The 10,456-nt window shown below is 48.9% G+C and overlaps 1 protein-coding gene across 2 annotated transcripts in view; it reads left to right on the forward strand.

Moving 5' to 3' along the window:
- Positions 1 to 9,869, forward strand: part of CCDC93 (CCC complex scaffolding subunit CCDC93) — an 86,616-nt gene extending 76,747 nt beyond the window's left edge. For both annotated transcript variants that reach the window (XM_082841307.1, XM_082841306.1), the window contains exons 21-24: positions 442 to 479; positions 2,055 to 2,139; positions 4,887 to 5,000; positions 9,494 to 9,869. In XM_082841307.1, the coding sequence (XP_082697433.1) occupies positions 442 to 479; positions 2,055 to 2,139; positions 4,887 to 5,000; positions 9,494 to 9,547 (291 nt within the window). In that variant the 3' untranslated portion in view covers positions 9,548 to 9,869. The remainder of the gene's footprint in view (positions 1 to 441; positions 480 to 2,054; positions 2,140 to 4,886; positions 5,001 to 9,493) is intronic.
- The last annotated feature ends 587 nt before the right edge of the window (positions 9,870 to 10,456 follow it).

Consider the following 10,456-nt stretch of genomic DNA (forward strand, 5'->3'; position numbering starts at 1 on the left):
GCTCTTAGGGCCGCCCGGCAGCTGGCCGCATTGGCAGAGACTTTGTGGGAAGGAGTAGAACGGGCACGGTGTTCTCACCCTCCACGCCCACTGACCCTCTGCTGAGCTGATGGCCCTGAAAATAAAGGGCAGTGTTTGGTGAGATCGAAAGGGCTGTGGTACAGCCCTAAGAGCCCTAATGTTGGCTTAGGCTTCCCAGCTGGGAGTTGGGTTCCGTCATTCCTGTGGTCATGGCTGTGGGAAGGTAGACAGACGCTCTGGGGAAACTCTGGAGGTGAGAACACGTTGCTCTTTTTTTTCATGTTACTTTCATCTGTGCGAACAAGGTGTGTTCATCTCAGAAGCAGCCTCCAGAGACACGTGGCAAGCTTGCGGTGGCTGGGGTCAGCACAGGCGTCTGTCAGCCTTTGCTTTGTGTTTTTATTCTTCTTTCCTCCCCAGATTAGCCTGCTGAACTCAGTTCATGAGAACTTCTCACAGTAAGTGCTCTCAGCCCTCCTCCCGTCGGTGGCTTGTGTGCCCTGCGCTTCTGTTGGCTCGCCTCTGCCCGATCGAGCAAGGCCCAGCGCTCAGGGTGGGATTCTTACTTACGCTTTCACCCCTGCTGCTACGGATGTGCGGATGTGCCTTGGTTTACGCAGAGCTTGAGTTCTTGCAAAAACTTAACGATACAGTGAATTTTAAAACACACCAAGGAATAGCTTAGGGAAAAGGTGAACTTTCAAATAATTTGACTATGCCTAACTACTATGATTTCTTCATAGATTACTTTTGTCCTGCTAGGATGAGATTAATAACATTTGTTTTTGAGCACATAGAGATGCTTTAAAATTTAGATAACGAGGCAATTCCCTGGCGGTCCAGTGGTTAGGACCCTGTGCTTTCACTGCCGAGGGCCCAGCTTCAGTCCCTGGTCGGGGAACTAAGATCCCACAAGCTGTGTGGCGTGGCCAAAAAGTAAAATAAGATAAAATAAAATTTAAATAATGAAATAATCTATATGATTTTTTTAAATACTTTTCAAATCTGTGGTAGATTTTGGCTTTTAAGTCATGTGCATACTCTAAACTACTTTGTTCAGGTATAAATAATGTTCTCCAAAAGTTGGATGGCAAGGCCCATCTGTAGCCAAATCATACCAGCCCTCAAGCATGGCCATTGGCCTGCCCGCCATCCGGGCAGCCCCAGGCTGGCTCTCCGTCCATCAGGCTTCCTCTCCTTCCAGCACAGGTCTCTGCTGTCCCCTGGCAGGTGACCAGCAACTAAGATCTTAATGGATAACAAGTTGTAGACTTTAAGTTTCATTTCTAACTAAAAACAAAAATCCTCACAGCCCCATTTAATATTCAGATTCAGTTAGTGACTTAACAACCTTGTGACATTTCTGAAAATGGTTCCTTCATCTTTATCCCCTGATCATTGAGAGAAGCTGAGGTTTGAGTGTTTTTGTGGCCAATTCTGCTTTCTCTCAGCCTGTCCTTTGGAAGAATTCTCATTCTTGTATCCGTGTGCTCTGATCCTTCTGGTGTCATTTCCTCTGCAGAACTGGAGGTGAAGGGGCAAGTTTTAGGGCATCACTTCTTTAGCTGCTACTCCTGGAAACAGGACCAGGTTTCCCAGCTTGGTTTTAGGAGAATCTCAGAAAATGTCTCTCAGTCTCGAGCAGTGCCTCTAAATCTGCAGATTTTTAAAAACTAAGTGAAATTCATTTCTTAAGCAGAACCTGCCATCGTTCAAAATTAAAAAAAAAAAAATTGTTAATTTTAGTCACGTTTTATTTTCTTTAAGAAAATATGTATTAGTAAGAAAACTATAGGGAGAGTGGGGAAAAAAAGATTACTATTCAGTTACAAGACCGGGCTAATGTTCATGCCTTCCTCAGAGTTTAGAATCTTTGGCTGCCTGGGATCTCGGGGGCCCCACGGGTCCATCCTGCCTTGCAAATGCTTGCTTGCCTCTTGGGGCATTATCCGGGTACAGGGCTGACCCCTCGGTGCCTCCCCTTTTCTGAGAGTCCTGTTTGCTGGTCATACCTCTGTTGGTCTTTCTTTCAGAGCCATGGCCTCCCCTGCTTCCCGGGACCAGTTTTTACGTCAGATGGAACAGATCGTAGAAGGAATTAAGCAAAGTCGAATGAAGGTCAGATGGTTTCCTTTCTGTAATGCAGCCAGGGTTTCACACTGGTGATGGAGAAGGCCCTGGGGAAAGCAGGCCTATTCTGTTTGTCCTGGGAACGTGCTCTCAATTCTGAAGACACATCTTCAGTGTCTCTGCAAGGGGTCCCCCCAGGCCTCTGACCCTGCAGTGGGCAGGCTATCTCCACGGGCTGCCCGCACTGGTCGTTCAGAGGCTGCTCTTAGCAACAGCTCTGTGGACGGAACACCTACCATGTGGCAAGCACTGTGCTAATCCTCCTAAAGCCCTCTTAAGTGAGTGGGGTTCCCCCCACTTCACAGATGAGGAAACTTTCACCAGCAGGCCTTCTCTCTTGCCCAGAAACACATCCTCACTGGCTCTTTGGTTCCTGACATTCTACCGTTAGGGATTCATTCCTTAGCAGCTTAAGAGCATTTTAGTTTCCAGGAACCCCCTGTAAAAAGTGCAAGTAATTGCTGAACTCTGCTAAAGTGAGAGGATATTGAGCCTCAGAAGTCAGAAGAGAAAAGAGAGGAACTGAAGAGGGGTGTGGGTGCTCCAGAGATAGCTTTGCAGAGAATCATCCAGATGATGATGGGGCGCAGCGTGGGGATTTCCACGCTCTGTGGCTCTGCACGGGCACACTTTGTCGGTAGGAAAGAAGACTTGCTGACGGTCTGAAAGCCGGGCACACAGCCACAGCCTCCCACTACCATAGCCAGACAAATCCTAACTAGTGCTTCCAATGTCTCTTGCTTTTGGTCGTGTTGTTAAAACGTATCACACACCTGGTCCTCGGGCACGGCAGTGAAACCTTCTGGGGACTTAGGGCATCTCCTCTCACAATCCTGGGGCAAATTGGTCCGATGAGGGCAACCAGAGTGTACACACATGAAATGAAGGATTGCCTGTAGGACCTGTCCTAAAAATCCACTCATTCAAGCTGCCTGTAATCCCATCTCACCAGAGATGAACTGCGGGCAAAAGCTCACCATACCCCCTTTCCCTGTAGCAAAATATTCATCTTCCTATTAAGGACGTCAGTAAAATCATGTCAAAAGAGCAAAAAAAAGAAAAAATGTGTCACTGGTGACAAGACTATTCAACCTCAAAAATGAGGGCAAAGATGAGGCAGCACCTGTCCACGTGCGTGGATCCTTACCCAGGGCGGACAAGCTCTCTTGCAGGAGGGAGTGGAGTCCCTTCTTGATGATCTGGGGCGCGAGGGAAGTGGGGGGCAGAGAGCCTGGCCAACCACAGGCCTATAACAACCCAACCTCAGTGCGGGGACCTTTCCAGCTGCCATGCTTGTCCTCAGGGAGATGCTTTTGCTCATAGTAAAGAACAACAGGAAGTTACTGGGGTTTTTTCCCCTTTGGCTTCCCCTTTGTTGACTATCGGATGCATTCTTGGGGAGAGAAATGGGCCCGACCCCTTCATTCTCTCCATCCTCCCCCAGGCTTCATGGCGAAGGCACCTCAGTGCTGGCCAGCGAAGGAGGCAGCCCTCCTGCCCGTCCCCACCGCGAGGTGGCCGGGCACCAGAAGCATGGTCAGGTGCCAGGGCAGGGAGGGCTCTCTCCTCTCGTGTCTGTCCTGCTGGTGGCTGACAACAGCACCTGATCTGTAGCAGGCACCCAAGAACTGTTTGTTTTAAGTGAATTCATTCTGTTGACTCCAAAAGCAGTTCTCAACAAGGGTTCCAGGTAGGGTTTGAATAATGACTGGCACTTGAATGGAGTAAGTCTGCTGTGCAGAACGGTGCTCATTTGGATGGATGTCTTTTGTTGTGTTTATTTAAAAGAAACAAAATCACAGCCCTCCGTATCTAGGTGTCATGATGGGTCCTGCTCAGATAGAGGTGGCAGGGGAGCGTGTGTACCCCAGAGCTCAGGTTTCCCCGGAACTGGCAGGTGAAGGGTGTGCACGGAACAGACGAGCAGTGAGTGCAAGTAATAGACTGGGTGTCCATGGAAGAGTTGCTGAATAAAGAGGGCACTGCCTACCTGTTTCTTGTGAAATCGTTTATATTCACACACACAAAAACTCATGACAGGAAGTCCCCTACAAACGAATTCCGTTCCGAGAGTGCATTCGTAAGTCCAATTTGTTCTTAAGTCCAACAGAGTCGGCCTAGGTACCCAACTAACACAATCAGTTATACAGTACTGTACTGTAATAGGTTTATAATACTTTTCACACAAAGAATACGTAAAAAACAAACACAAAAAAATAAAGAAAACATTTTTAATCTTATAGTACAGTACCTTGAAAAGTACAGTACAGTACCAGCTACATCACCACTGCTTTTACAATTGCTTCCGGACATCCCGGGCTTGAAATAAAGATACTGTATTCTATACAGTACTGTACAGTAAAGTACTCAAAAGCACAACCACTTGTAGAGGATGCACACACATGACGGTGTACGCCGGACGCGTGAACTAACACGTGATTGGACACGCAAACGCACGTTCTCATCTTTGAAAGTTCACAACTTGAAGGTTCGTATATAGGGGGCTTACTGTAAAGGAAACAGTTAATGCCCAGTGATAGGAGAATTGCTGAAAAATTATAGAGTCTCTGTGCAATATTATGCAAATAAATAAACCAACCTCAAAAATGATGCATAGAAGGAAACTACTGGAAGGAAATCCATGAAAATGTTAGTAATAGTTGCCTTTTGGACGTTGCCAGCCGCCCTTGGTCAGAACATGCCTTTTATCACCATTTCCCAAAATGTTTCAACAGATGGAGAAGAAGAAGCAAGAGAACAAAATGAGAAGAGACCAGTTGAACGACCAGTACTTGGAGCTGTTAGAAAAACAGAGGCTGTACTTTAAGACTGTGAAAGAGTTCAAGGAGGTAAGAGGAGGGCTGGGCTGGCATGTAAGGCTGGGCGAGATTTGTGCTCGCCCCCAGATGAGCCTTTGCAAACCAGAGCATTGCTTTGTTTTTCCACTGGTCTGAAAAGGGAGATAGCAAGTTGGCAGTGGATGTGACAGTGAAGCGTGCATCACGATTGCGTTGTCCTGTGGCCCATCTTGAGGCTCTAACTGGACATTCTAAGAAACGTCACTTCAATTTCCTAACACTCAGTAACCACATTAAACTCACAAGTAAAATGGCCTCCTCAGCCCACCTGGAAACAGTGTTTGCTGTGGGTTCAGGTCTAGCATTTTCCCTCCTCCCAATCTTAGACTGGGGAGGGACCTTGAGAAGCCACATGGGAGGTGAGTGAATTTGAGTGTGGCAGGCTTGGGTTCAAATCCTGCCACTCCCCAGCTGTGCAGGTGGGGAGGGACTTCATCCCTGTTGGGTCAGACGAGAGAGGAGAGCATCTAGTCTGTGTCTGGCACCTGTCACACCCACACACGCAGGTGAACTTCGTTTGCCCCTGTCTTTTCTCCCTGCATTTGGGCAGGATTATTCTCCATCATTCCAGAAGGAAACGTGCCCTTTTAAGAAAATTTCCAGAAAGGAGACTTTATCCTTTTGCTTGCCAAGATCTGTCTCATCAGCTTTATTTTCCGGAATTTTTCCCCCTTTCTAATGTAAATCCATGTGGTTTTAGTGAATTTAGAGATTGCTGAAAATACAGGGGGCGGCTAAAGGTAGTTGTATCCTGGGGTGTGGTCAGTGGAATAAAAAATACAATCTGTCCATACCAGTAACAGGTCCTTACCTGTTTTGAGGCTCTTCTCTCTCCCTTCCTTGTCTTTTTCTTCTCTACTTCTCCTTCCCTTTTTTGTAACTTAACTTTTGAGAACCACAACCGTAGGCATTTCAGATTCTCTCGTCCTTTCAATGAATGTTCTTTCTTCCAGCTCCTGCCATGGCCCTGGGATAGATACATCAAGTCGTAAAACAGACTGGGTCCCTGTGTCCGGGAGCTTGCATTGTGGTCGGGGAGACAGATAGCAAGCTAGGAAACAGACCCTCATAAACAAGTAGTAACAAATAAGAAGTACTTCCAGCCATTGCCTTGGCAGGGACTAATGTAGAGGGTATGGTCGGGGAAGGCCTCTCTCCAACGAGAAGGACCTGGCCTCGGGCAGAGTGGCCAGGTGAGGTGCTCCGGGTCCAGGGGCCCCTGTGGCCGGCAGCAGTTGGAGCTGAAGGGCCAGTGAGTGAGCTGACAGGGAACAAGTAGGGACCCGCTGCGCCCCATCTGAGCTCCTTGTTCCCAAATAACGCACAAGGAGAAAAGGCCCAGAGGAGAACTACATTTCACACGTTGCGTGAACGCCAGCACTGCCCTTTTGACAGCAGGAACAGAAAGCAAATGAGCTGAGGAGGATAAGTATAAGCTGTCAGAATCAAAGCAAATAAAAGTGACATAGAAAAGCTCACTGTTGCACTGCAGGCTCTCAGGCTGAAGGCTTGGGGTGATCTCTGCTCAGAAGGGAAGGTTCCCTCAGACGCGTTAAGCTGGAGGTTTCCACGTTCCCGCCTCTTCGGCACAGTTACTCTCAGTCAGAGACTGAGGGTGGGTCCCTCAGAGCCCGAGAAGACCCCAGACTGGACCAGGTGCTGGCCTCAGTTTTCTTCAGTCCAAAACAAGTTGGAAAAAAGGGGGCAGGGGGAATGTGATATATGTTCCTCAGATAGCTAAGTGTATTTCACTTAAAGGACTCACCTTTTTAAAAAATTGCATGTCCCCTTGTTTTTTGATGTTAAAATTGCTCTCTTATAAAATGATAGTGACAGTATGCATTCCTTTTTTTTTTTTTATCATTTTACTTGGCAAAAATTTAAAATTAACAACCACAGGTTAGCATTCCCAAATCTTAATTTTTTTTTCAAGATCCTCTGAGGTAACTTGGGGCCATCACAGGTGTTGAGGCTTGCCTGCTGCTCCCCAGTTTCCACCCCATTCCTCCAGGTAGAGGAATTCTGTTCTTTTACGTATTGCAGTGTCAGGTAAGATCTCATCTGTGGAAGAAACACAGTTCGAAAAGTCAGACTCTCATCCCAGGATGGACTCTCCTCCCAGAACCCTCTGTCTGCCTCCTTTATTTGCCTCTCCTTGACCTGCTTGGGTTACTGCTCCCCAGGTCTGGGTTCTCACTGCATCCTGGTCCCCAGCACCGTCCTGGGCAGTAATGGCTCTTCATGCAGAGCAGGGCATTAGCCAGAACATGGCCTTTGACCACCGCCGTCGTCCCTTTATGGTTTAGTTGACTCCATATTAACTGAGCCCCTTGACGCCTATGGGCTCCGTGCCTGATCCAGCCTCCTCTGAGATCAAGGCCTTTTTTGACTGGCAACATCGGGTTGTCTCTAAAATCCCATTGGCTTGCTTGTTCTTGGACTTGTTATTAATAACAAGTCCGCCAGGAAAAAACACGTACTCTGGAATCACCTTAATTGCATCATTACACCAACTAATTGTGTTTCCCAAAGCACAGTCTGTCACAAGGTCACCAAACCAAGATTCCGATTCTAGCCTGGCTCTGACGAATGCCAGCCATACATCTTTATGACGCTGGCTCTGGGCACGTAATCTCCGGTGACCAGAGCTCAGGGTGTCTGGCACCCAGCAAGCCCCATACCGTCTTCAGCAGGAAAGAAGCAGGAGGGAGGAGACATTTTCCCTTTTCTTATAGAAAGAAACACCTAAAGGGCCCTTTCTGTATTTGCTTTGAACAGACCGACAGTATCATTCTGTAGTCCCGGAAGGCTCCGAGGAGATTCCATGAAAGGTAGTCAGTGCTCACGCACCAGGTGACAGCCAAGGATGTTTTTACTGAGAACTTCCAGCATCATCTCAGTGTGGTGTGACGACCAAAATCACCCCGGGTGGACTCTGCCACAGCAGTGTTTTGATGCTTACGAGTTGTTTGTTTTGGTTTTTAGGGTTTTTTTTTTTTTTTTTTTTGCTCTATTCAGAAGGTGAGGTGGGTAACAAAAGTTATTTATTCATTGTTTTATCGTTTTACCTTTTTATTACGGAAATTTTGAAAAACACACAGAAGTAGAGAAAGTAGTGTCACAATATGGTAGCCTGACTCTGCCCGTCTTGGTCTGTCTTTACCCCTTCCTCTCCCCCGGCCTTTTTTTTTTGGCTGGAGGTTTTTCGCCCAAGCAAATCTCAGTAACTCTTTTTAAATAAGAAAACTTTCTTCTCAACTTTTCTAACACAACACATGTTACTTATTTCACCTTCTTTTTTCTCCCATCCCCAGGAAAAATTAACTCTCTACCCCTCCAAAAACACATGCTTAAAACATGTCAGAGTATCTTGCTTCTGGCAGAACAATTCAGCTTCACCCCCACCCAGCCCAGAGCCTCCCCAGCTCTGAGTGGAAGATACGCAGAAACCCTACAGGTGAACCAGGGTCCTTGCAGCCAGAAAGACCAAAGGGCCTCCAGAGAAGCGGGAGCACCTGGCCGGGCCCAGGGAGATGGAAACATTGACTTTAGGGGTCTTAGATGCAGAGGGGCCATGGGTGACAGAAAATTTTTCTTCCACACTAAGTGGATCTCCAGCCAAGCCTGGCAACTGGAGGCCTAGCCACACGCCGGGCCTGCACCCTCGGGCTCGACCCCTCTAGGCCCTTCCCCCTGCCGCATTCACCTCTCACTCTAAACAGGGCTCCTTGTGACATGGCCCGGGGAAGGTGTGGAGGTGGTGTGCTAGCAGATGGAGGTACCCTGAGATGTCAAGGCCACTACGAACAAGGGGGAAGGAGGACACACAGTGATAAGCTTTGGAAGAAGGGGATATGAAACGATGCAGCAGTGGCCTTGCACCCTGGACGCCAGACTCCCCACGTGGGGGAGGCCCCAGTGACCCCTCAGCACACACAGTGATGGGTTTCCTTCAGCTCACTTTGAGGGGGAGGTGTCCCTTGACACGTCTTTTTCCCTCTGTCTTCTGTGAGTTTCTCTCGTAAAGCCAAGGGTGTTCTTAACCTTCACTCTTGCCGGGGTAAGAGCTTTTCTCCGTGTCCTGCCTGCTGTGTGGACTGGAGCTGCCTCTTATAACTCCTTAGGCCGTGGTCTCCGAGGACTTTCCCCCTTCCTCACTGGAGGGGTCACATAAGTATCTGCTTTCTGCTTCTGTCCCTTGGGATTTTAGAGGCTTCTTGAAGTCTTTTGGAATGACAGTGCCTAATCCTCTCCTATCCTCATTCTCACAGTCCAGAAACCAGTCGTCTTTGTAGCCGTTGGGGCCTTGAAGGTCAGCGTGTGGCCAGGAAGCTCCGCCATGATGGTGGCAGCATGCAAGGAGGCTGGTCCATGGTCCACAGGGCTCCCTGCAGGATGGGAAAGGATGCAGAGGCCGTCTGAGCCTCATGCGGGTGCCGACGCGGTCCCCACCTCTCTGCTCTCTCTCTCTGCTTCCCCTCCAGGAGGGCCGCAAGAACGAGGTGCTGCTGTCCAAGGTGAAAGCCAAGGCCTCCTGAAAATTCCCAGGCGACATCATACGTCATTGATGTCTTTTTCTAAATGCCGTGTATCAACTACAAGATGGTGAAATGGTTCTGAACGCTGCAGCAAAGATGCAGGTGTGATGATCTCGACACCCTGAATATTCCCTTTCTCCTATCTGCTTCCACTGTTGTCGATGGAATCAGATGGGGCAACCACTGTGGCTTGGATGACACCCATCCTCCGCTGAAGAAATGTGGGCGGTATTTGTTCTCTGTGTCGATTCAGCTCTTATTTCTCCAGTGACATTGTGCATATGAAGGTACCATGTTTGTCTGGACTCTGAATAAAGTGATGTTAATTGAGCAGCCGCTGAGAAGGAGGCACTGAGGGCGAGAGCAGGGTGGCAGAGACCCAGCAGCCAGGCTCCCAGCGAGTGGCCCCAGAGCTGGACCACTGGGGTTTTTTTTTTTTCTTAGCAAACAAGGCTTTTAGCTGAATGACCAGCCCAGGTGAGTGTTGCTCACTCGGGCCTTTCACTTGCCCGTGGTGCCTTTTGTTCCCGTCCCCTCGGGTGCCAGCCAGCAGGCTTGATGGTGTAGCAACTAGAAAGAAAGCTCAGCACCTGCCCTGGCTTCACCCTCACGCTCCGCTCAAGTTCATCTCACCAGAAATCAAAAGCAGGGGCCTCAGCTTGAGGACATGTAAGTAAGAATGACCCCTCACCTCGCCCTGTTCTCCTGTGAGTCCCAGCCACCCTGTGGGTGGTCCCGTGCATCCCCCTCGCCAAGAGCACATCACATGCCCTCCGCTCTGCACGGGTCAGGGCTGGGCCTGGAGATGGGCTCTCCCGCCACTGCCATCCAGGCCAACGTGTAAGTGGCGGAGGGACCGGCCGTGAGCAGGTGCCAGGGGCGTCCCAGCAGGAAGAGCGGCGAGGTGTG

Source organism: Leucopleurus acutus (assembly GCF_964270905.1).
Source record: "Leucopleurus acutus genome assembly, chromosome: 6".
Lineage (NCBI taxonomy): Eukaryota > Metazoa > Chordata > Mammalia > Artiodactyla > Delphinidae > Leucopleurus > Leucopleurus acutus.